The sequence below is a fragment of the Canis aureus genome, chromosome 15 (assembly GCF_053574225.1).
Source record: "Canis aureus isolate CA01 chromosome 15, VMU_Caureus_v.1.0, whole genome shotgun sequence".
Taxonomy (NCBI): Eukaryota; Metazoa; Chordata; class Mammalia; order Carnivora; family Canidae; genus Canis; species Canis aureus.
The window spans coordinates 33,280,186-33,306,692 of NC_135625.1; the positions used below are offsets into that span (position 1 = coordinate 33,280,186).

Here is a 26,507-nt window from a genome sequence, read left to right on the forward strand (position 1 = left end):
GAACACTTCTGAAAGAAATTGAGGAAGACACAAAGAGATGGAAAAATATTCCATGCTCATGGATTGGCAGAATTAATATTGTGAAAATGTCAATGTTACCCAGGGCAATATACACGTTTAATGCAATCCCTATCAAAATACCATGGACTTTCTTCAGAGAGTTAGAACAAATTATTTTAAGATTTGTGTGGAATCAGAAAAGACCCCGAATAGCCAGGGGAATTTTAAAAAAGAAAACCATAGCTGGGGGCATCACAATGCCAGATTTCAGGTTGTACTACAAAGCTGTGGTCATCAAGACAGTGTGGTACTGGCACAAAAACAGACACATAGATCAGTGGAACAGAATAGAGAATCCAGAAATGGACCCTGAACTTTATGGGCAACTAATATTCGATAAAGGAGGAAAGACTATCCATTGGAAGAAAGACAGTCTCTTCAATAAATGGTGCTGGGAAAACTGGACATCCACATGCAGAAGAATGAAACTAGACCACTCTCTTTCACCATACACAAAGATAAACTCAAAATGGATGAAAGATCTAAATGTGAGACAAGATTCCATCCAAATCCTAGAGAAGAACACAGGCAACACCCTTTTTGAACTCGGCCATAGTAACTTCTTGCAAGATACATCCACGAAGGCAAAAGAAACCAAAGCAAAAATGAACTATTGGGACTTCATCAAGATAAGAAGCTTTTGCACAGCAAAGGATACAGTCAACAAAACTCAAAGACAACCTACAGAATGGGAGAAGATATTTGCAAATGACATATCAGATAAAGGGCTAGTTTCCAAGATCTATAAAGAACTTCTTAAACTCAACACCAAAGAAACAAACAATCCAATCATGAAATGGGCAAAAGACATGAACAGAAATCTCACAGAGGAAGACATAGACATGGCCAACATGCATATGAGAAAATGCTCTGCATCACTTGCCATCAGGGAAATACAAATCAAAACCACAATGAGATACCACCTCACACCAGTGAGAATGGGGCAAATTAACAAGGCAGGAAACAACAAATGTTGGAGAGGATGCGGAGAAAAGGGAACCCTCATACACTGTTGGTGGGAATGTGAACTGGTGCAGCCACTCTGGAAAACTGTGTGGAGGTTCCTCAAACAGTTAAAAATATACCTGCCCTACGACCCAGCAATTGCACTGTTGGGGATTTACCCCAAAGATACAAATGCAATGAAACGCCGGGACACCTGCACCCCGATGTTTATAGCAGCAATGGCCACGATAGCCAAACTGTGGAAGGAGCCTCGGTGTCCAACGAAAGATGAATGGATAAAGAAGATGTGGTTTATGTATACAATGGAATATTACTCAGCTATTAGAAATGACAAATACCCACCATTTGCTTCAACGTGGATGGAACTGGAGGATATTATGCTGAGTGAAGTAAGTCAGTCGGAGAAGGACAAACATTATATGTTCTCATTCATTTGGGGAATATAAATAATAGTGAAAGGGAATATAAGAGAAGGGAGAAGAAATGTGTGGGAAATATCAGAAAGGGAGACAGAACGTAAAGACTGCTAACTCTGGGAAACGAACTAGGGGTGGTAGAAGGGGAGGAGGGCGGGGGGTGGGAGTGAATGGGTGACGGGCACTGGGGGTTATTCTGTATGTTAGTAAATTGAACACCAATAAAAAATAAATTAAAAAAAAAAGAATAATTTTCCAAAAATACTTCCTCCTGTTTTTATGCAGGCACACTAATGAGGAGGAAGTGTCACAATCTGTCAGCCCTGTACCTTATACATACTTTAAGCTCTGGAGTGGAAAGTTTAAAATCAACCCAGCCTGTAGAAATACTCTTGGTTATGGGTTGGTCATTATTTTTTTTTTTACCACCATTTTATTAAACATTAAGTAAGGAAATGTAAAAACTTAGATAAGAAAATTTGTGTGGACAGAGAAGTTATGTATAAGTGAACACAGCACAACAAATGAGTGGTAGAAACAATATTAGAAATTTGGATATCTTTTGGAAGATCGTGAACTTAAAATTGACTGTGTGCTACTATGATGTTTATCTACCAAAACCAACTACAATAGAATAAAAGGGATAAGTGCCTCAGGTGGAATGCCCATATCCTAATTAATTAAATTATACAGATTTCCAAGATACCTTGTCTATAATAGGTAGTGAATAATTTTTTGTTGAGTAAATCAAACACTTTTAGTATCATATCTCAAACTTTAACCGGAAACAAAAGAACTCTGTTTAGCTACTGGGGTTATGTGGAGGGGAGAATGTAAGCATAAGTATATTTTTTAGGAAACAGTTAAAGAAAATGAAGTAACTGGCTTTGGAGAGCTGGAAAAATAATTTGTTTTCAAATCCATCAGACTGCTGATAAGTGATCAATGTCTAGCCGGCAGAAAGTAAGATATATGAAATAAAGCATAAACAAGGTAAGAAAAATTGGGATTTAACTAAGTTTACAAAAGAAGTAAATTTCTTTTTTTCCCTTTTTCGAGAGAGTGGGGATGGGGGGGGCAGAGGGAGAGGAAGAGAGAGAACCTCAAGCCCTGTGAGAAGCCCAACACAGGGCTACACTCCACAACCCTAAGAGCATGACCTGGGCCAAAATCAAGAGTCAGATGCTTAACCAATGGAGGCACCAAGGTGCCTCCAAAGAAGTACATTTTTGATTCAAGAGTAGTGATGGTAGAGTAGCAGACCCTACCACTTGACCCCCAACAAAGATCAACAGTAAGATAGCTATCTATAAACAAAACAGCTCTGGGGGAGCTTTGGAGTTCGGCAACATGGTGGCGCAAAAAGTCAGAGAATAATTGCACAAGAAGGGAAGGATGAAGAGCTTCAATTTGCCTGTACCATTCCACACACTGAGCTGACATTGTTCAGTATCAAGAGGGAACTCCCCAGATAAAAAGAGTTCCCCTCACCAGGAAAGTGAGAGTGAGATGAGTAACCAGTTTCCCCAACCTTAGTAGAGGCACTATACGAAGGATCAAGGATCAGCTTTGGTTTTACCCTAACTGGAGAATGGCAAAGCTGAGACACAAAGAAACTGCTAGGAACAAGGAAGAAAAGCAGAGGCTACCAATTGCAATGACACAGTAGGAGCAACCACCTTCCCACTAACTGTTCAGCAAATACCACCAGCTTCTTTCACCACTGAAAGATGACACTGACAGCCAGTGCAGCTGCAGCATACCCCTGCAAACTTCACTAGTTTCAGACCCTTAGGTATTTATATTTGTTGACACCAGCCACCTGAGTCTCCCCACCCATCTTCTACCAGAAGCCAGCCGAAGACTCTCTGGTTCCAAGACTGTAACACACAAAGCTAGATCCTGCAGCTGACCCACCAACATGCAGGTGCTCAGGGCTAGCTCCTCCAGCTGTGTACTTACATGATGTTGGCTAAACATCTGTCACCAGCCTAAACTGCTATGTGCACACCATGGCAAGATCCTGCAGCCACATTAGACCACACCCATAGCCAAGGCTCCTTTAGCTGCATGAAGGCCCAGATCAAGTCCTGTCTTCTGTCAAGCCTGTATCACTAGGCTCACCTGCAGCTTGCCACTCCAGCTATGCACCTGAATATCCTTTGGCCCATCCCCATCATTAACCTCTATACTGCCATGTGTCCAGGGTGAGATACAGCCAACATGGTAATGAACAACAGCCAGGATCCCCACAGCTGCCAGTGCACACGTGCTGTTGGCTGGCCCTTGCTGCCTCTCCTGGCACCCACCACTACCTATGCATTAGCAACTGGCCCCTGCCACAACACAGGCCCCTACAACTGAGTGTATGCATATAACAGACTCAGGCCATTACCACTGCTTACTCTGGTCCCTATCTGATGGACCAGGAGGAGATGCTGAAAATCCCAATAGCCTTTTTATCTCATGAGAATGCCTGGCAGCACTCACCAAAAACCACACAATTGTCTATAATGAATTGCTATTCACCCAAGGCATGATACAATGAGTTGTTATTCACCCAACAACCAACACCTGGAGCAACCACAGGCCCTGCACTTAGCAACCTGTCCCACTAACCAACATTCTAGCATGGCCCCATCTGCAGGTGAAGACCAAAGTTCAATGTATAAAGTCTAGAAGAGATGACCACTTCTTCAAATTTACAGACACTTATGCAAAGCTATGAGGATTATGAAGAATCAGGGAAATAGGTCTCCACCAAAAGCATACAGTAAACCTCCAGTAACTTGCACAAAGAAATGAAGATATAGGATTTACCCTACTAAGAATTCAAACTTGCTCTAAACAGTCAACATTGTATTTAAGTTCTAGCTAGAAGAATTAGGCAAGAAAAAGAGATATAAGGCATCCAAATTGGAAAGGAAGAAGTCAAACCGTCACTATTTGCAGATGAGTTGATATTACACACAGAAAATCTAAAGACTCTACCAAAAAACCCTTAGCATACATGAATTCAGTAAAGTTGCAGGATACAAAATTAATATACAGAAAATTGTTACATTTCTATACACTTAAAAGAACTACCAGAAAAGAGAAATTCAGACAACAATCCCATTTACAACTACATCAAAAATAATAAAATACCTAGCAATAAATCTAACCAAGAAAGGGAAAGACCTGTACATTGAAAACTGACATTAATGAATGAAACTGAAGAAGACACAAATATGAAGAAAGATATTCTTTGCTCATGAATTGGAAAAGTTAAGATTTTAAAAAATATCCATACAACTCAAGGCAATCTACAATTCAGTGCAATCCCTACTGAATTCCATTTTTCACTGAAATAGAATAAATAATCCTAAATTTGTATGGAACCACAAAGACCACGAATAGCCAAAGCAATCTTGCGAGAGAACAAAGCTGGAAGCACAATGCTCTCTGATTTCAAATTACAGTTTAAAGCTATAAAAATCAAAATGGCATGGTACTAGCATAAAAACAGACACGGAGATCAATGAACAGAATAGAGAGGCCAGAGATAAACCCAGGCATATACAGTCAATTAATTTATGACCAAGAAGCCAAGAATACACGATGGGAAAAGGACAGTCTCTTCAACAAAGGTGTGAAAACCGGACAGCCACATGTAAGAGTGAAACTAGATCACTTCCTTACACCATACATAAACATTAACTCAAAATGGATAGAAGATTTGAATGTAAGACCTGAAATCATGTATCCCTAGAAGGAGACCTAGGCAGTATGCTCCTCGACACTGGTCTCAGCAATCATTTTTTGGATCTGACTCCAAAAACAAAGGCAACAAAAGCAAAAATAAGCAAATGGGACTATATAAAACTAAAATACTTCTACACAGCAAAAAGAATCAACAAAAAGAAAAAATAACCTATGGAGTGGGAGAAAATATTTATAAACTATATATTTGATAAGGGGTTAATATCCAAAATACATAAGGAGCATACAATTCAAAAGCAAAAAACCAATCTGATTAAAAAATGGCAGAGAACTTTAATGGATATTTTTCCAAAGAAAATGCATAAATGACCAGTAAGTACACGAATAAGTGTTCAACACCACTAATCATTAGGGAAATGCATATCAAACCATAATGAGATATTATCTCATACTTGTCAGAATGGCTGTTCTCAAAAAGACAAAGTAAAGAGTGCTGGTGAGAATGAAGAGAAAAGGGAACCCTGGTGCACTGTTAATTGGAATATAAATTGGTACAGCCACTATGTAAAATAGTATGGAGATTCCTGAAAATATTAAAAATAGAACTACCATATGATCAGGCAATCCCACTTCTGGGTATGTATCTGAAGGAGATGGAACTGCCATCTCAAAGAGATATCTGCACCCACCATGTTCACTGCAGCAGTACTTACAATAGCCAAGACATGGAAACAACCTAAGTATCCATCAACACATGAACTGATAAAGAAAATGTGGTATACACACACACACACACACACACACACACACACACACAATGGAATATTATTCAGCAATAAAAATGAAGGAAGTTCTTCAGTCTGTGACAAGATGAATGGACCTTGAAGGCATTACTTTAAGTTAGAGAGAGACAAATACCATATGATCTTATATATGGAATCTAAAAACATCAAATTCATAAAAACAGAGATGAGAGTAGTGATTGCCAGGCCTAGAGAATTGAGGAAATGGGGAGATAGATGCTGGTCAAGGATACAAACTTTCAATTATAAGATGAATAAGTTCAGAAGATCTATGGGACAGCATGGTTATTGCAGTTAACAATACTGTATCATATACTGGAAAGCTGCTATAATAAAGCTTTAATGTTCTCACCATAATAACAAACAAAATAGTTAATTAAGTCAAGTAAAAGATGAGTTAGCTAACCTTATCACAGTAAACATTTCATAATGTATCATCACATTATACACCTGAAACTTTCACAGTGTCATATGTTAATCATATTTCAAAGCTAGAAGGAAAAATCTTCTAACTTACACAAGAAGTCTGGAGATAATGCAGTGTATTAATTTTCTATTGCTGCTGTAATAAATGCCCACAGACTTAGTGGATTAAAACAAATCAAGTTTTTTTTTTTTTTTTTAAAGATTCATTTTTTTATGTTAGAGGGAGAGTGTGAGTTAGGAGAGGGGCAAAGGGAGCGCGGAGAATCCCAGAGCACACTCCCTGCTCAGGGGAGCCTGACACGGGGCTCGATCCCAGGACTCGGAGGGGAGCCTGACACGGGGCTCGATCCCGGGACCCGGAGATCATGATCTGAGCTAAAGCCAAGAGTCAGCCTCCTAACTGACAGAACCACCCTGGTGCTCCCAACAAATCAAGTTTATTATCTTACAGTTAAGCAGGACATAAGTCCAATATAGGTCTTATCGGGTTAAAATAAAGATATCACTTGGATTGTGTTCTGGTCTCAGGTTCCAAGAGAGGATCTCTTCATTTTTTGGCAAAATTTAATTGCTTGTAGATGGAGGACTAACATCCCATTTCCTTTCTAGCTGTTAGCTGAAGGCTGCTTCCAGGTTCCAGAAGTTACCCACATTCCTTGAGTCATAAAGCCTCTTCCATCTTTAAAGCCAGGGAAAGCAGGCTGAATCCCTCTGAAATTCTTCTTTTGTCTCCTCTCTCTGACCCATTCTTCTGCCTTCCTCTACATTTCTAAGAGTTCATATTGTAAGTCCACTTACTCATATTGGGCCCACTCAGGTAACCCATGATAATCACCTATCTGCAGGTCTGTGAGTTCAATCAGATCTGCAGAGTCCTTTTTGTTATGTAAAGTAACATATTTACCGATTCTAAGAATTGGGATGTGGACATCTTTGAGAGTGCAATATGCTGCCTACTGCAGGCAGATTCTGAATTTATTTAGCTCAACAATATTAACAATTCAAGTTTCTTTGCCTTGACACTCCACACTGCTGCTCACAGTTTTATTCTTTTTCTGGCTCCTCTAAGTCTTAAGAAGGCTGTCAAGCAGCAACTAGACCTATAGGTTTCCTTGCTTGTAGTCCTTAACAAAGACATTGACTTCATCTCAGGATTTCCAGGCAAGTCTCATGCTGTGTTCTAATGAGCCATACAAGCTAGGCTTGTGTATCAGTAAACCAATAAAGGAGAATAAGACAAGGAATAGTCTAAATTATGTAAGATGATTTAGAATTGTTAGAAAGACTGCAGTCTACTAACTTGACTACCTTTCATAAACATCCTTCTTCCAACATATACACTTTCAGAAGTGCTCATGCTCACATAAAACACTTTCGATCCACCTCACAAAAAGGGAACCATCCAAAGTGTCATCTAGTTACTGCATCTAACTTTAGATACATGTTGTGAGTAATATGCCTTCATTTCTAACAGGTCTGAATATAAATGTATATAGTTAACATCCATTTAGGCAATATATAGCAATAAGATTAAGTTATCTACACCAAAAAATACTTTGATGAAGGGAAAAAATTAGGAATAACTACAATTAAATCCAGAAAAACGAAGAATGACACAAAAATGGTATTAACTGACACTTAGCAACAGTATATCCTTTTGAAAGAAGAACCTAGGATTCTTTACCTTCAAATTTCCAAAGGCTAGTAACCATAGCAAGATCATGTTTAGACTATGGTTGCAATTAGGACCTCCAGTCTCCTGGCAACAAACCTCTGAAACCTTCTCATCCTCCAAAGCTCAGAATTTGAAATGGCCTTTACCTATTGCATTCCAATTAGAAACTACCCATTTGGGGATCCCTGGGTGGCGCAGTGGTTTGGCGCCTGCCTTTGGCCCAGGGCGCGGTCCTGGAGACCCAGGATCAAATCCCATGTTGGGCTCCTGGTGCATGGAGCCTGCTTCTCCCTCTGCCTGTGTCTCTGCCTCTCTCTCTCTCTCTGTGTGTGAGTATAAAAAAAAAAAAGAAACTACCCATTTCTTCCCCTAAATTGCACTTGAAATATATCTTTATTGTATAAACCTGAGTACTTTCCATTTACCCTGTAGAAAATACTTAAAAGGAGATATTGGGAAAGGTTGAAGGCAATAGACTTGTGCTTTGCAGCATACTTACCTCCTGTTAAATCTCCTTTTTAAACCCAAATTCAAACTAACTTCAGAGAAGATGAGCTAATCTTATGAAGCTGATCTGTGAAACCAGACCATAAGAAGAAAGAATCCTTAACAAATCTGAATTTTAAAGGCCTTTTGAGTTGAAGCAGGACATGATCAAGGTACTTCAACATCCTGAATTTTCTGTATAACTTCTCCCAAAACCACAGCCTCATGAAGCAAATGGTTATGCCCCAAGATATAAAGGATTATTACCAACTTCTCAAGTTGGTACCCTTACTTCCCAATATCCAACTTATATCTATAATTAGGAATCTCTTATTTGCCAGTACCTCCTATCCAGTACAAAACTATCAGCTGGAATGCTTGTTAACTTCAAGTACAAAAACTTGCTCAACTAGGCTTAAAAATAAGTTGATTTCTTATAACAAGAAATTCAGATATCAGGCAGCCTTTATCAGGATTGATAGATTCCACAGCTCCAGATGTCATCAAGGATCCAGGTATTTTCCATCTCTTTGTTCTGCTTTTTTTTTTTTTTAAGATTTTATTTATTTATTAGACACACACACACACACACACACACACACACACACAGAGGCAGAGACACAGGCAGAGGGAGAAGCAGACTCCATGCAGGGAGCCTGATGTGGGACGGTCTCCAGGATCACACCCTGGGCTGAAGGCAGCACTAAACCGCTGAGCCACTGGGGCTGCCCCACTAGTCTTTTTCTTAGCTCAAGGGTACTATCAGTAGCTTAAGCAACATGATTCCTTGTCCACATCAGATTGGCTTCTCTTCCCCAGAGACCCAAGCCAATCCATTTGGAGTGTGTTACTGACCCAAACTGATTTACTTCTGTCCACCCTTGAAACCAACTCTTAATAAACTAAATGAAATTAACCACAGACTACATCTGAAGTAAACAGAAACTGATATGTCAAGTACTAATTCAATCACAACATTAATCTGGGTACTGACAATCTTTAAAACGACATCCTTTCATACAAATTTGAAAAATTTAAAAGTAATCATTTAAAAAAAACATTTTATTTATTCATGAGAGATACAGAGAGAGAGAGAGAGAGAGAGAGAGAGAGAGAGAGAGAGGAGAAGCAGGCTCCTCGTGGGGAGCCTGACATGGGACTTGATCCCAGGACTCCGGGATCATGGACTGAGCCAAAAGCAGATGCTCAATTACTGAGACATCCAGGTTCCCCAAAAGTAAGTAATATTTTTTTTAAAAAGGTCAAACTAATACAAGTAAGGCAGCAGAATTAAGAATAATTCAGTTTCTCTTTTACCCATTAAGATCAGCTCAAGTTTAACTCTTCAAAGCATCTTTCAAAACTCTTAAGACTAATCAGTCCCTCATCTATGCACCTATATCTTTATTATAACATTTCATATTTAGTTGTATGTCTTCTAAATTAGAATGTGAATTCTTCAAGACAGGAAAAAATATTCATTGTTCTTTGAGGGTATCAAATATAGTGTCTGACACAATAGGCACTCAAATGTTTAATGACTGAATACACAGATGTTTAGATATTTTTTAAAGATTTTATTTATTCATGAGAGATACAGAGTGAGGCAGAGGCATACGCAGAGGGAGAAGCAGGCTCCCTGCAGGAAGCCTGATGTGGGGGTCAATCCCGGGACCCCAGGATCACGCCCTAAGCCCAATGCAGACACTCAACCACTGAGCCACTCAGGCATCCCCATGTTTAGATTTTTAATGCCTTTGCTACTATCAGACTTAAGAAGTGGTAGATAGAATGCAGATAAGAAGTAGAAATTGGTATCCTTTTGGAAATACTTGTTTTTGCTGAGCTCATAGATATAGTAACTCCTCTAAAGAGAATGATAGAAAAGCTATGAGGCACCTGGGTGGCTCAGCTGGTTGAGCATCCAACACTTGTTTGTGAGATCAAGCCCCATGCCAGGCTCTGTTCTCAGTGAAGAGTCTGCTTGAGATTCTCTTCCTCTCCCTCTGACCACTTCCCCACTCTCTCAAATAAATGAATAAATGAATAAATAAATATCTTTAGAAGAAAGAATAGCCAGAGGCAGTTACTAACGTATTTTTTTCATTATATTATTTTCTTCTGCTATTCCTTCTTTTTATTTTTCCTTTTATTTTTTTCCCACTGTTCCTTAAGGCTAATTAAGGGCATTTTATAGCATCACTGTTTTTTTTTAATGAAATAAAAATGTATCTTAACAATTATGTGCCCACTGTGTTGTCAGCTTCATACTATGGACATAAGAACAAAGAAGATAAAACTCACAATGCAGGAAAATCACACAAAACACACGGTATTAAGCTATGAAATGAGTATAATGTACTATGGGAAACAAATGAGTCTGTCTAATTGTGCAAATAACTCAGAAACCAATAAATCCTACATTTGTTGGTTATTAGCAATGTTCTAACATGTCTCATATTTTTGGGTACTTGTTCTGATTTTTCTGGTTAACATCAACAGGTTGTAAATGAAGAGGGCATTATGAAAAAGGACCAAGTTTTACAATACCAAAAGAACTGAAACCAAAGAACAATACCAGGAAAAATTTTTGATCAAACTGTCATTTCAACATGGAAGTGGCAGGAAATGCCCACTGCATTCCACTTTTGCTCAAAACTGTTTTCTGGATGACAGAGTATGTATGCTACCACCTGAATCTGTCACTCCTACCAATTCTCTCAAAGTGATATCAGGGGATAAGTATGAGTCAAGAGGAATTAATTCTAAAACAAACAAACAAACAAAGAAACCAAAAACATTCCAAAATGAGTTCTGAGTGTGTTTCCTTGATCAAACTACAGTCAGGTTTTAAGTTAAATGTCAATTAGTGAAGGAGGAAATTCAGAAAATGAACAAGTTGTGTTCACATAAGATCTAGATCTATAAATATAAAATGTTTACAATGAGAATTTTGCATACGCTTTTCTTCTTTCTTATGAAAGTAGTACTTTTAAAGAATTAGTATCAGAAATATTTGTACACCTGAAACTAATGTAACACTCGTGTTAACTATACTCAAATAAAAAAAATTAAAGAAAAAAATAGTGGCTCTAGCAGAATGGGTAGACACAGCCAGATACAATCCTGCCTAATTAAAACATCAACTAAGTCTCTAAACAATTAAAAGAAAAAGTTATTTTTCTGAATACTTTCACTGCTGTTTTATATTATGCAGGAGGCACAAGGGATATACAAAATGGGTGCTTAACAAATGTGCTTATGTATGCTTCTGAAAAATTTACCAAGATTAAAAAATTAGAAGTGTCTGAAACTCTGGCTACATTAACCTCTAAATCTTACACTTAGCTCTTCACTATTACTCAAGGCTATGAGAAGCCAACAAAATAATGAATAAACAATCTCTGTACTTATTTTCTTAGTAATACTTACCAAATCTTAAATGGTAGAAATTGCTAATTGATACATGACTTCAATATTAAAAGAACACCCCCCCCAAATCTCAACCACCTTTGGGTGGTAGGAACTTACCTCTTAGAAGTAAAATTTTTTTCCAGATCCTCATTGTGAACCAGTTTTGTGTCTCCAAACTGCCATGATGATTGTAGATCACAGTCTACATCAAGCTGGCACTGGTTAAGAGTATCATGTATGAAACTATACTCTCTAGTATTGGTGCAACAAGGTGATAAGTAAACTAAAGATAAAGAAAAGGGAAGTGGTTATTTAACTTTAAAATTATATTTTTGTACATCTACACAATGACACATATAACTATAATATAAACCAGAAAAACACTAGTAAAACTCACAGATCTTAGGATTTTACCAGTTTTACATGCACGTGTGTGTACATATCGTTCTATGCAATTTTTGTTGTATGTATAGATCCACGTCAACCATTATAACTGATATACACAAGTGTTCCATCACCACAAAGATCTCCCTTATGCTGTTTTAGAAATAGAATCATACTAATAATTGTATTCCCTTTCTCTGCCTCTAAGTCTTGAAAACTACAAATCTATTCTCCACCTCTGTACTTTTGTCATTTCAACAATATTTTGTAAGTAGAATTTTGCAGTTGTGACCCATGGACATTGATTTTTTTTTTCCATTCAGGACAATCCCTCTGAGATCCAACTAAGTTATTTCAATAGATGGTTTCTTTTTGTTGCTGAGTTAAGTATTCCATGGTATGGATGTACCATAGTTTAACCATTCACTCGCTGTAAATCCAGATGGTTGCCAATTTTTAGTTTTTACAAGTAAAGCTGCTATGAACATTTGTGTATAGGTTTTTGTGTGGATGTAAGTTTTCATTTCTCTCAGATAAATGCCTAAAAATGCAACTGCTGAGTCATATGGTAGTTGCAGGTTTAGTTTTTAATGAAACTATCAAACTGTTTTTCAAAGAGTGGCTGAGCTACCTGGTTTCCACTGGTTATATGACTGATTTGGTTATTCCATATCTTTGCTAACACTGGGCACTGCTACTCTTTCAATTTAGCTGTCTGTAACAGCTGTGTAGTGATAACTCATTGTGGTTTCCATTTCCTTAATGGCTATGGTGCTGAACATCTCTTTACGTGTTCATTTACCATCCATACATCCTCTTTGGTGAAATGTCTATTTATGCCTTTTTCCTTACTAATTGGACTGTCTCCCCCTCTTTTTTTCTTACTAATGAGTTTTGTTTTGTTTTAAAGATTTTATTTATTCATGAGAGACAGAGAGAGACACACACACACACAAGCAGAAGCAGGCTCCATGCAGGGAGCCCGACGTGGGACTCGATCCCAATCTCTAGGATCACACCCTGGGCTGAAGGCGGCGCTAAACCACTGGGCCACTGGGGCTGCCCTTACTAATGAGTTTTTTTGTTTTTTTTTTTTTGTTTTTTTTTTTTTTTTTACTAATGAGTTTTGAAAGCACTTTTTTTCAGATACATGACTTACAAGTATTGGTGAGGATCTGGATAAAAAGGAACACTTGGGGCAGCTCGGGTGGCTCAGCGGTTTAGCGCCGCCTTCAGCCCAGGGCGTGATCCTGGAGACCTGGGATCGAGCCCGTTAGGCTCCCTGTATGGAACCTGCTTCTCCCTCTGACTGTGTCTCTGCCTCTCTCTCTCTCTCTCCTCTCTGTGTATTCTCATGAATAAAATCTTTTAAAAATGTAAATTAAAAAAAAGGAACCCTTGTGCACTATTGGTGGAAATGGAAGTTCTTCATAAAATTAAAAATAGAAGAATCATATGATCTAATAATTCCACTACTGAGTTTTTACACAAAGAAAATGAAAACACAAATGTGAAAAGATACATGTACTTCTATGTCTACTGCAGCATTATTTACAATAGCCAAGATACGGAAGCAGCCCAAGTGTTCAATAATAGGTGAATGGATAAAGAGGTGACACACACATGCACACACACACACACACACAGAGGAATATTACTCAGCCATCAAAAAGATGATATCTTGCCAAGTACAACAACATGGATAAACCCAGAGGGTATTATGCTAAGTAAGTCAGAGGGAGAAAGACAAATATTATATGATTTCACTTATATGTGGAAAATGAAAAACAAATGAATAAATAAAAAGCAGAATCAGACCTATAATAGAAAAACTGATAACTGCCCGAGGGAAGTAGGATGGGAGGATGGGTAAAATGGGAGATACAGGCTTCTGATGATGAAATTTATAAGTCATGGGGAGAAAAGATACAGAGTAGAGAATATAGTGGGTGGGATTGTTAACAGTGTTGTATGGTAAACACATGGTAAGTACACTAGTTGTGAGCATAGTATAATGTATAGAGTTGCTGAATCACTGTTGTACACCCCAAAATAATATAACACTGTATGTCAACTATTACCCTCAAAAAACCAAAACCCCACGTTTTCTCCCACTCTAGGCTTCCTTTTCACTTAACTAACAGTCCTTCAGAAAATAGCTTTTTAATTGTGATAAAGTTAATGTATCAATTGTTTTTTATTTTTTAAAGTCTGTTTTGTAATCTTTATACCCAATATGGGGCTTGAACTCACAATCCCAAGATCAAGAGTTGTATGTTGTACCAATTGAGCCAGCGAGGGGCTCCAACCACGATTCATTTTGAATTATTTTTTGTGTGAAGTAGGGGGAAGTTCCTTGTCTTGCCTATGGATGCTGTCCAATTGCTCCAGCCACATTTGACAAAAAGGCTACCTTTCCTCAATTGAATATACCTTCATAAAAATTAACTAAAAGAAAATCAAATGAGCATATTTATGTGGGTCTATTTCTGGAATCTCTATTTTGTTTCACTGATGTGTCTTTCCCTCTGCCATTGCTACACTATCTTGATTACTGTAGCTACACAGTAAGCCTTAGTATTGAGCAGAGTAATTACAAACTTTCTCTATTTCAAAATTGTTTAAGCTATTCTAGTTTCTTTGCCTTCTCATGTAAATTTGAGAACAAATTTGTTTATTTAGAAAATGACTTGCTGGGATTTTGAGAAAAACGGCAATAAATCTAAAGATAAATTTGTAAAAAAAAAATGGTATCATTATGTTGAATCTTCAAATCTATGAATGTAAGTATATCTCCCTAATAAGAGATTCTCTTTGATTTCTTTAATCAGCATTTGCAGTTTATTTTTTTTTTAGAGAAAGATTGTGCTCATGAGAGCAAGGTGGGGGAGGGCCAGAGGGAGAAAGAGAGAATCTTAAGCAGGCTCCACTCAGCATGGACCCCAATGTGGCATTTGATCTCAGGACCCTGAGATCATGACCTGAGCCGAATCAAGAGTCTGATGCTTTTTTTTTACAAAAAGATTTTATTTATTTATTTATGAGAGAGAGAGAGAGAGAGAGAGCGCGCGCGCATGCACAAGTGGTAGGGTGGGGGGGGCAAAGGGAGAAGCAGGCTTCCCTGCTCAGCAGATCCCAGAATCCTGGGTTCATGACCTGAGCCAAAAAGGCAGATGCTTCAATGAGCCACCTGGGTGCCCAAGAGTCCGATGCTTAACTGACTGAGCTACGCAGGCACCTAGCTTTTGCAGTTTAAAGCATAAAAACAGGGCAGCCCTGGTGGCTCAGTGGTTTAGTACCGCCTTCAGCCCTGTGTCTCTGCCTTTCTTTCTTTCTCTCTGTGTCTCTCATGAATAAATAAATAAAATATTTAAAAAATAATAAAGCATAAAAATACTGTAGATGTTTTATTAGACTTATACACATGTATTTCATGTTTTGAGCTATTACAAATGGCATGTTTAATATCATTTTGATTTTCACGTATTCTTTGCTAATATAAGAAATTCAACTGATTTTTCTTATTATCTATCTATCTATCTATCTATCTATGAGATTTTATTTATTTATTCATGAGAGACACAGAGGCAGAGACACAGGCAGAGGGAGAAGCAGACTCCATGCAGGGAGCCTGATGTGGGACTTGATCCTGGGACTCCGGGATCATGCCCTGAGTTGAAGGCAGAGGCTCAACCAATGAGCCACCGAGGTGTCCCAATTTTTCTTTTTTAAATAGAAACATAGTTGACATACAATATTGTATTAGTTTCAAGTATACAACATAGTGACTCAACAATTATATACATTACAAAATGCTTACCACAGAAAGTGTAATTACCAACTGTCATCATACAAAGTTACTACAATATTAGTGACTATCCCCCAGGCTGTATTTTTCATCCTCATGACTTACTTATAAATGGAAGTTTGTGCGTCTCTCCCCTCTGGCAAACTCTAGTTTCTTCTCTGTATTTATGAGTCTATTTCTGCTTTTGATTGGTTTGTTCACTTGTTTTGTTTTTTAGAATCCATATGTAAGTGAAATCATGCAGTATTTGTGCTTTCCTGTATGACTTATTTCACAGAGTGTAATACCCTCTAGGTCCATCTATGTTGCCACAAATGGAAAGATATTATTCTTTTTTATGGTTGAGTAATATTCCAGTGTGTGTGTGTGTGTGTGTGTGTGTGTGTGTGTGTGTACATACATATACCACATCTTTATCCATTCATCCATCTTGGGCACTTAGGCTGCTTCTATGATTTTTCTATTTTGATCTTGTATCCAGTGAGTGACCTTGCTGAACCTATTATTTGGAGGGTTCCTCCCACCTTTTTTTTGTAGATTCATCTGTTTTGTTTCCTAAATTCCACATATGAATGAAATCGTATGGTATTTGTCTTTTTCTGCTGACTTACTTTGCTTAACATTATACTCTCTAGATCCACCCAGGTCGTTGTAAATGGCAAGATTTCAGCCTTTTTTATGTCTGAATAATATTCCAGTTTGTGTGTGTGTGTGTGTGTGTGCACAAATGTGTGTGTATCACATCTTCTTTATCCATTCATCTGTCAATGGACACTTGGGCTGCTTCCATAATTTGGCCATTGCAAATAACACTGCAATAAACATAGAGGTGTATAGATCTTTCAAATTAGTGTTTTTGTATTCTTTGGGTAAACACCCAGTAGCAATATTACTGGAGGATATGAAATCCTCCCTACTTTCTTTTCTTTTCTCCTTATTTTCTTTTTTTTAAATTTTTATTTATTCATTTATTTATTTATGAGAGACACAGAGAGAGAGAGAGAGGGAGAGAGAGAGGCAGAGACACAGGCAGAGGGAGAAGCAGGCTCCATGCAGGGAGCCCGACGTGGGACTTGATCCTGGTTCTCCAGGATCACACCTGGGCGGAAAGCGGCGCTAAACCGCTGAGCCACCCAGGCTGCCCTCCTCCCTATTTTCTAATGTAAGTAATTAGAGTTAAAAATTTCTTAGCAATGCTTTAGCTGTGTCCCTTAAATTTGAAATATTTTCATTTTTATTTGATGTATATTTTGATTTCCCTTGAAATCTCATGAATATTTATAAATATGTTTATTTTCTGTGTGTTTGTAGAGTTACATATTACTTTCTATTAATTTCTACTTTGCACGTGGTCCAAAAACATATTCTGTAGGACTCCAATTCTTTTACATATGTTGAGATGTGTTTTGTGGCCCAACATACGTCTATCTTGATGGGTGTCACAAGAGTTCTTGAAAAGAATGTCTATTCTGCTGTTGTTGGGTGAACTTACGTATAAATGTCAATTAGATCCTGTTGCTTGACAGTATTAAGTTCTTCTATATTTTTGCTTTCTTTCTTGATGTGGGGCTTGACTTCATTGGGCTTGAACTCATGACCCTGAGATCAAGATCTGAGCTGAGATCAAGAGTCAGACGCTCAACCAACTGAGCCACCCAAGTGCCCCAACTGCTGATTTTCTATCTTAATAGTTCTACCAATTATTTTTTTATTTAAATTCAAGCTAGTTAATATTGTAGCATTGATTTCAAAAGTAGAATTCAGTGATTCATCACTTACTTAAAACACCCGATGCTCATCCCAGCAAGTGCCCTCCTAAAGGCCCACCACCTATTTAGCCCATTGCTCCATTGCTCCCCCCCAAATGTCAGTTTGTTCTCTATAATTAAGAGGTCTTTTATGGTTTGCCTCCATTTCCGTTTTTATCTTATTTTTCCTTCCCTTCCCCTATATTCATCTGTCTCGTTTCTTCAAATCCACATATAAGCAAAATCATGTATTTGACTTTCTCTCACTTATTTTGCTCAGCATAATACACTCCATCTAGTTCCATCCACATTGTTGCAAATGGCAAGATTTTATTCTTTTGATTGCTGAGTGTGATTCCAGTGTGTTTGTGTATGTGTACATACCACATCTTCTTTATCCATTCATCAGTTGATGGATATTTGGACAATTTCCATGATTTGGCTATTGTTGATAATGCTATTATAAACACTGGGGTGCAGGTGCCCCTTTGAATCAGCATTTTTGTATCCTTTGGATAAATACCTAGCAGTGTAATTGCTGAGTCATAAAGTAGTTCTAGTTTTGACTTTTTGAGGAACCTCCAACCTGTTTTCCAGACCTTACATTCCCCCCAACAGTGCAAGAGGGTTCCCTTTTCTCCACATCCTACCCAACATCTGTTGTTCCTGAGTTATTCATTTTAGCCTTCTGAAGATGTGAGGTGATATCTATTGTGGTTTGGATTTGTATTTCCCTGATGATGAGTGATGATGAGCACTTTTTCATGTGTTTGTTAGCCAGCTGGATGTCTTCCTTGGAAAAATGTTTATTCATATCTTCTGCTCATTTCTTAATGGGTTATTTGGTTTCGGGGTATTGAGTTTGGTAAGTTCATTATAGATTTTGGACACTAACCCTTTATTAGATATGTCATTTGCAAATATCTTCTTCCATTCCAAAGGTTACCTGTTAGTTTTGTTGATTGTTTCTTCGCTCTGCAGAAGCTTGTATCTTGAAGACTGCTAGGCTAGAACTTCTAGTATTATGTGGTGAGAGTGGACATCCCTGTCATGTTCCTGACCTTAGTTGGGAAAAGCTTTCAAGATTTTTTTCCTTTGAGGATGGTATTAGCTGTGGTCTTTCATATATGGCCCTTATGATGTTGAGGTATATTCCTCTATCCCAACTTTCCTGAGGGTGTTTTATCAAGAAAGGATGCTGTATTTCATCAAATGCTTTTCTGCATCTATTGAGAGGATCATATGGTTCTTATTCTTTCTTTTATTAATGTGGTATATCATGTTGATTGATTTGCAGATACTGAACCACCTCTGCAGCCTAGGAATAAATCCACTTGATCATGGTAAATAATCCCTTTAACATGTTGGATTCAATTAGCTAGTATCTTGTTGAGAATTTTTCTATCAATGCTCATCAGGAATATTGATGTAAAATTCTTTTTATTGGGGTCCTTGTCTGGTTTTAGTTCTATCAATTGTTGAGAGAAGTGTGCTAAAGTCTCCAACTATAATTCTGGATTTGTCTATTTCTTCTTTCAGTTCTAATAATTCTGTTTCATACATATTGAAACTCTGTCGTTTGGTGCATACACATAAGGGTTTGCTATGTCTTCTTGGCAGACTGACCCTTTCATCACTGCGCATTATCCCTCTTTGTTCCTGGTAATTTCTTTGCTCAAAAGTCTACTTTATAGGTTATTAATAAATCTACTCTCACTTTATTTTGATTGTTTGCATGGCCTATCTTTCGGATTATGTTTATTTTAAAAAATGTACCACTGTATCTGAAGTGAATTTATCAACAGTGTATACTTGAGTCATATTTTTTAATATAATGTGTCAACCTGTTTTTTAATTGATATGTTTAGATCATTTACACTTAATAAAACTGATATGTTAGGGCTTAAAGCCTACCATTTATCTGTTTATTTTATTTTTCCCTTCATTGTTCAATTCTCTATTTCATTTTCCTGACTACCTGTGGGTTACTTAAACATTTAAAAAATTCATTTTGATCTGTTTTTGTAAAAAATTTTTAATTCTGAGGTAACTGTAGATTCACATGTAGTTGCAATATATAACACAGAGAGAACCTATTCTCATTCACCCAGTTCCCTCCAATGGTAATATTTCATTTTATAATTATTTCCTCTATATAACACTGAGAATCACATCAAAGAATACTCTTCTTTCTCCAACTGTCAAATACAATTAGAAAACTCAAGAGAAGGATGGTCCATTAAATTTCCCTATATTTTGACTCTTCCTATTGTTCTTCATTCCTAATGTTTCGAGCTTCTTTTGTCATTTTTTTGTTAAGGGAACTTTTCTTTCAGGGTATATCTGCTGATGAAAAATTTTGTTACTTCATCTGACAATGTTTACTTCTATTTCTGAAGGATATTTCTGCTAGGGACAGAACAGAACTTTGGGCTGACAGTTGTCTTCTTTCTATATTTGAAAAATGTGCCACTTCCTTTGGACTCGGTTTCTAATGACAAATCTTCCATCATTCAAAAAAGTTGTCCCCTTTGGGGCACCTTGCTGGCTCAGCTGGTAGAACGTATGACTCTTGATCTTGAGGTCATAAGCTCAAGCCCCCCAATGGGTGTAGAACTTACTTTAAAAACACTTTCCCCCAGGGTAGTCTGGGTGGCTCAGTTGGTTGGGTGGCTAATTTAGTTCAAGTCATGATCTTGAGATCCTGAAATTGATTCCTGTGTTGGGCTGCACACTCAGTGGGAAGTCTGCTTGAGGATTTTCTCTCCCCCTCCCCCTGTGCCCCCTCCCCCATGTGCTCTCTCTCTAAAAAAATAAATCTTAAATAATTTTTTCCCCTATAGATATATGGTTGCTCTTGTTGCTTTCAAGATTTTTTCTATCCTTAGTTTTCAGAGTTTGATTATGATGTGCTGTAGCATGGACTTTTTTGGGTTTATCTTATTTATCAAAGCTTATTCAGCCCCTTGACTATATGCTCTTTGCCAAATTTAGGAAATTTTTAGCTAATACTTCTTCAAATACTTTTCTACACTCTCTTCTACTTTGGGGACACTGAAGACAAAAAATGTTTAATCTTTTATTATTGTTCCACATGTCCCTGAAGCTCTGCCAACTTTTTTTCTGTGTTGTTCAGGCTGAGTAGTTCCTATTGTTATTATCTTCAAATTCACTGACTCTTCCCAGAGTCTTCTCAATTCATCTCTGGAACCCATCCACTGAGTTATTTCAATTATGTATTTTTCAGTTCCAAAATTTCTACTTGGTTCTTTATTACATTTCCATTTCTTTGCTGAGATTTTCTATTTTTCATTTGTTTCAAGAGTGTTCATAATTGCTTTCTGAAACATCATTAAAATGGCTGCTTTAAAAGCCCTGTCAGATAATTCCAACTTTTGTTTCATCAGAGTGTTGGCATCTGTGGATTTTCTTGTCTCAAGTTGAGATTTTCCTTGTTGGTGGTAAATTTCAAAAATTATATCTTGGTCATTTTGGATGTTAAGTGATCTTAGGTTTTAGCAAGCTTCTACTGAAACTGAGCCAGCAAGGGAATCTACCAGCAGGGAAAGGGAGGTACTTATTCTTTGCTACCAGGTGGGACTGAAGTTCTGGCTCTCCACAGGGCAGTGGAAAGTGACACTCTAGTAACACTGTCGGGAGATGCTTTGTTACCACGAGGAAGGGGTAGAAGTCGGTGCTCCTAACTCAGCTTCTACTGACATAGTGGGAGAGAGATGTGTGCTATGTAACTGGTAGGTGTGATAGAAGTCCAGGCTCTTTACTTGGTCTTCATTGACTCTACTCCAAGTAAGAAGGGGTGGGTCATCACCAGAGGGCAGGGGTGGAAAACCACTGACACTGCAGAGGTAGGGGATGGCAGGGAGGGGAACTTGTTACCCATAAAAGGAAAGGCCTAAGTGGAAGTCCAAGTTCTCCACTTAAACCTTTGCTGACAAAGGTGTACAGGTTTTATTTCCTGCCCCTAGTATTTTGTAGGAGTAAGGTATTTATAGTCAATCAGGTATCTATTTTTCTAGGATATGTCTTTCCCAGTCCTTGGCAAGGGAGAACAGACTTTTCTTGGGGATTTCTGTGTCTGTTCCAGCTGGCATTCCTAGACTGTTGGCATCCAACCTAAGACATGGAGGAAACAAAAAAATAAAATCCAGAGAACTTACTGTAACAACATTCCTTGATTACCAGAGTCCTTAACTGGTCCATTTTCTTCTCTAAACCTTTCAAAGTCTTCTAATATTTGTTTTACGTATGATGTCCAGAATTTTTAAGTATACTTAATGAACATGTCTGTTCCATGTAGCTTTGTGTAGGTACACGTGTGTTTAAGGAATTAAATGCATGACTTAACCTAATTTTATATAGTCAAAACAGAAGATGAACATAAAGTAAGAATCAGAGAAATGCAGTAATAGTTACGAAATAACCCCATCTTCCATGGAGATAGTAAATATTACCTTTCTCAGCTGTCCTCCGGATCTTGGGAATAGTGAATTTTTTCAGAGGATTGACTTCTACACCAGTGACTAATAGTGGTTCACTGACTGAGTTCATTTTCCATAGTGTCTTGTTTTTAGCAATCTCTTTCATTTCCATTTTGTTGGTGGCCTAAAATCAACCCCAAATTATTAAACAAAAGGTCAATACATATATAAGAGGCAATCTTAGTAAAATGTTTTAAAAACTTTTACATAGAATTGAATATTTATTCTTGGTCCATTCACAACAGATTCAAATCTCAATTTGCCAGGTTACCCAAAATAAAAAATAAATTAACAGGGATCCCTGGGTGGCGCAACGGTTTGGCGCCTGCCTTTGGCCCAGGGCGGATCCTGGAGACCCGGGATCGAATCCCACGTCGGGCTCCCGGTGCATGGAGCCTGCTTCTCCCTCTGCCTGTGTCTCTGCCTCTCTCTCTCTCTCTCTCTCTGTGTGACTATCATAAATAAATAAAAATTAAAAAAAAAATAAATTAACAACTTTAGCTTTTATATAATCCTTGAGTATTTATTTTGTAGTTTCTAATAGACCTTTCCTGAGTAATATATATGTAACTGTAATTAGGTAACCAAAAGTCTGTGTTCCTGAAAAGCTTAATAACTTCCAAACAATTTTTATTAACATTTGGTAAAATTCTCACCAGATACTGTAGTTTTTAAAGTATTATGCCAACACATTTCTGTGAATAGAATGATATTCTCTAAATCAGAATCTCTGCCTTTGGAAGAAACTTATTAAAGTTGTAAACCAAATTCTGCACAACTATCCCTATAATTGATTGCCTAAACAGTCACTCACTGGCTATTGTTCCATAATATCACTAAATGGACTAAGACCTTATATATTTATACTAGTATCAGATTTCTTTTCCTCCCTTCTCCTTCCTCTCTGAAGCCCTCCCTCTCTCCCCATTCAACACAATGATTCTTAACCTTTTAAGTAAAACTCATACTAGGTATTGAAGGAGAGTTATGGAGCGTACACACAGAAAAATATATATAGACATGGATTTTTCATACCATTTCATAATATGGTTCACAGGCCTCCTGGTAGCTATCAACTGCTTAGTCCAAACTTAGATCATAATCTATATTAAGAGTTGCCAAAATTCTACAGAAGGATCACAATGGATAAGATTCTACAAAAAGCTCACAAAAGATTTTGCCCTCAATCTCCTCTCCACCCTTTATGAAAGATAATCTTTTTTTTATAATGTTTTTTTTTTTAATTTTTATTTATTTATGATAGTCACACAGAGAGAGAGGCAGAGCCACAGGCAGAGGGAGAAGCAGGCTCCATGCACTGGGAGCCCGACGTGGGATTTGATCCCAGGTCTCCAGGATCGCGCCCTGGGCCAAAGGCAGGTGCTAAACCGCTGCACTACCCAGGGATCCCTATGAAAGATAATCTTACAGTCTCCCAATCAAACGTGGATCAAAATAGGGAATGGACAGAGACCAACAGAAATAGAAGAAAATCAGTCTGTTTCCTCATCCAGTCTCATTGATAGACACTAGTAATGTTGCCTCCTAACAATAATACCCTTAAGATACACTGTACCTGGCTGGCTCAGTTGGTAGAGCACACGACTCTTGAACTTGGGGTATAAGTTTGAGCCCTGTGTTGGAAGGGAAGAGTAACTTATTTAATGAATTAAATTACAAAAGAACCTCTTCAATTAATCATGATCTATACCTACTGTACACAAAGGTATACTATCAGTTGAATATACTTGAGGAGCCAAGTACTGCAACAATACTCAATATTGCTTTTAACTATAGTTAAATTGTATTTTCAGTAAAGATGAATAATGCTATTTCAGCTCTGTGGTTTCTTTCTTTTTTTTTTTTTTTAAGATTTTATTTATTCATGAATGGGGGGGAGCGCAGAGACACAGGCAGAGGAAGAAGCAGGCTCCATGCAGGGAGCCTGACATGGGACTTGATCCCGGGACTCCAGGATCAGGCCCTGGACTGAAGGCAGCGCTAAACCGCTGAGCCACCCAGGCTGCCCTCAGCTCTGTGGTTTCTTATAAAATGTTCCTTTAATAGAATTTACTAATAAAGTAGACCTCTGAAATTCAGTGATTTTGTTCCTTAGTGCTTAGGATAATACTTAGCCACAAAGTAGCTAAGTTAGGAAGCATTTATTTTTATTATTTTTTTAAAGTAAGCTCTATTCCCAATGTGGGGCATGAACTCATAACCCTGAGATCTAGAGTTACATACTCTACTGAGTAAGCTAGCCAGGTGCCCCTCCAAGTAGCTAAGTTAAAAACTGTGATGAAAGACGAATATTCAGGGCACAATGGTATTCAATGTTCTTCATTAAATAGGTTGCACTCAGCAATTTTTCAAGTAGGAATAATACTCTTTTAACTTCAGCCAAACAAATCAGCCATGTAAAAGTGATAACAATTTCATACAAATCTTTACATTCATATATATAAGTTCCATAACCATTAATTTATATTATTTTTACATACATATGCAAAAATATATTCCATTATATACTGCAAAATATATACAATAGTCCTAACCACTATGTAAATGCTACATATATGACATATATCATATATTTTAATTCTAAGTATTTATGCTGAGGCTGTCCTATGAGATCCTGGGTTATTCTAGATGAGTAGTAGAGAAAAATCAATTCTAAAAACTTCAAGAATAGTTAAACCACAGGGCACAGCACATATTATTAGGTCCTTAGCAGATATTTGCATGAATGAATGAATGAAAAAGATCACACAAAGAAACCAAAAGCAGAAAGGTTCCCCAACAGCTAAAACATCTATTCATATAGGACTTGTATATTATGAGCAGCTTTAAGCTAATACATTTAAAAATTATATAAGGGGCATCTATATAACCAGTCAGTTAAGTGCCTGACTCTTGACTTCAGCTCAGGTCATGATCTCAGGGTTGTGAGATTCAGCACTGAGTTGGGCTTCACACTCAGAGTATAATCAGCTTCAGATTCTCTCTCTCCCTCTGTTCCATCCCCTGGTTGGGCTCATTCTTTCTCTAATAAATAAAATCTTAACAACAACAACAACAAAAAAGATTAGGGACATGTGGGTGGCTCAGTGTTGAGCATCTGCCTTTGGCTCAGGTCCTGATCCCAGGGTCTTGGGATTGAGTTCTGATTCAGGCTCCCACAGGGATCCTGCTTCTCTCCCTACCTGTCTCTCATGAATAAATAAAATCTTTAAAAAAACGAATTATACAAAATAATAATTTTAAGAAAAATGTATTAAAACTGATTCAAGAAATTAAAAGAATTCATCATCTTAGTACTATTAAGAAAAAATTAAATTAGTAGTTACAAACTGATTCTAAAAATAAAAGCAAGGCAGCCTGGGTGGCTCAGCAGTTTAGCGCCTGCCTTCAGCCCGGGATGTGACTCTGGAGTTCCGGGATCGAGTCCCACATCAGGCTCCCTGCATGGAGCCTGCTTCTCCCTCTGCCTGTCTCTCTCTCTCTCTGTGTGTCTCTCATGAATAAATAAATAAAATCTTAAAAAAAATAAAAATAAAAGCATTAATATATCAAAAACAAGCTGAGTTCATCCTGCAACACAAAGGAGATTTATCACAGGAAATATGTACATTTCATTTACTACATAAATCTTTATTTTTATATTTTTAAAGATTTTATTTATTTATTCATGAGAGAGAGAGAGAGAGAGAGGCAGAGACACAGGCAGAGGGAGAAGCAGGTTCCATGCAGAGAGCCTGATGTGGGATTCGATCTCAGGACTGCAGGATCATGCCCTGAGCCAAAGTCAGACGCTCAACCGTTGAGCCACCCAGGCACAAACCTTCAAAAACCTACATAAACCTTCAAAAAAAGGAAAATCAAGCGATTATCTCAATAGATGCAGAAAAAGCATCTAGTCAAATTAAAAATTCACTTATTGGAGTGTCTGGGTGGCTGAGTCAGTTGAATGTTTGCCTTTGGCTTGGTCATGATTCCCAGGTCATGGGATGGAGTTACAGACTGAACTTCCTGCTCAGCAAGGAGCTTGCTTCTCTCCCCCACCCCGCCCCCGCTCATCCTTGTACTCTTTCTGAAGCAGATAAAATCTAAAAAAAAAAAA

At 37.7% G+C, this 26,507-nt stretch overlaps 1 protein-coding gene across 6 annotated transcripts in view; it reads right to left on the bottom strand.

The window, feature by feature from the left end:
* Positions 1-26,507, bottom strand: part of TEX15 (testis expressed 15, meiosis and synapsis associated) — a 91,891-nt gene that overhangs the window by 33,599 nt on the left and 31,785 nt on the right. For 2 of the 6 annotated variants that reach the window (XM_077849065.1, XM_077849066.1), the window contains exons 3-5: positions 23,964-24,021; positions 22,361-22,511; positions 12,066-12,231 (exon numbers count right to left, since the gene is read on the bottom strand). In XM_077849065.1, the coding sequence (XP_077705191.1) occupies positions 12,066-12,231; positions 22,361-22,499 (305 nt within the window). In that variant the 5' untranslated portion in view covers positions 22,500-22,511; positions 23,964-24,021. Of the gene's footprint in view, positions 1-12,065; positions 12,232-22,360; positions 22,512-23,422; positions 23,527-23,963; positions 24,022-26,507 lie in introns of those variants that run through there. The other 4 variants (XM_077849069.1, XM_077849064.1, XM_077849067.1 and 1 more) reach the window with 2 other exon arrangements.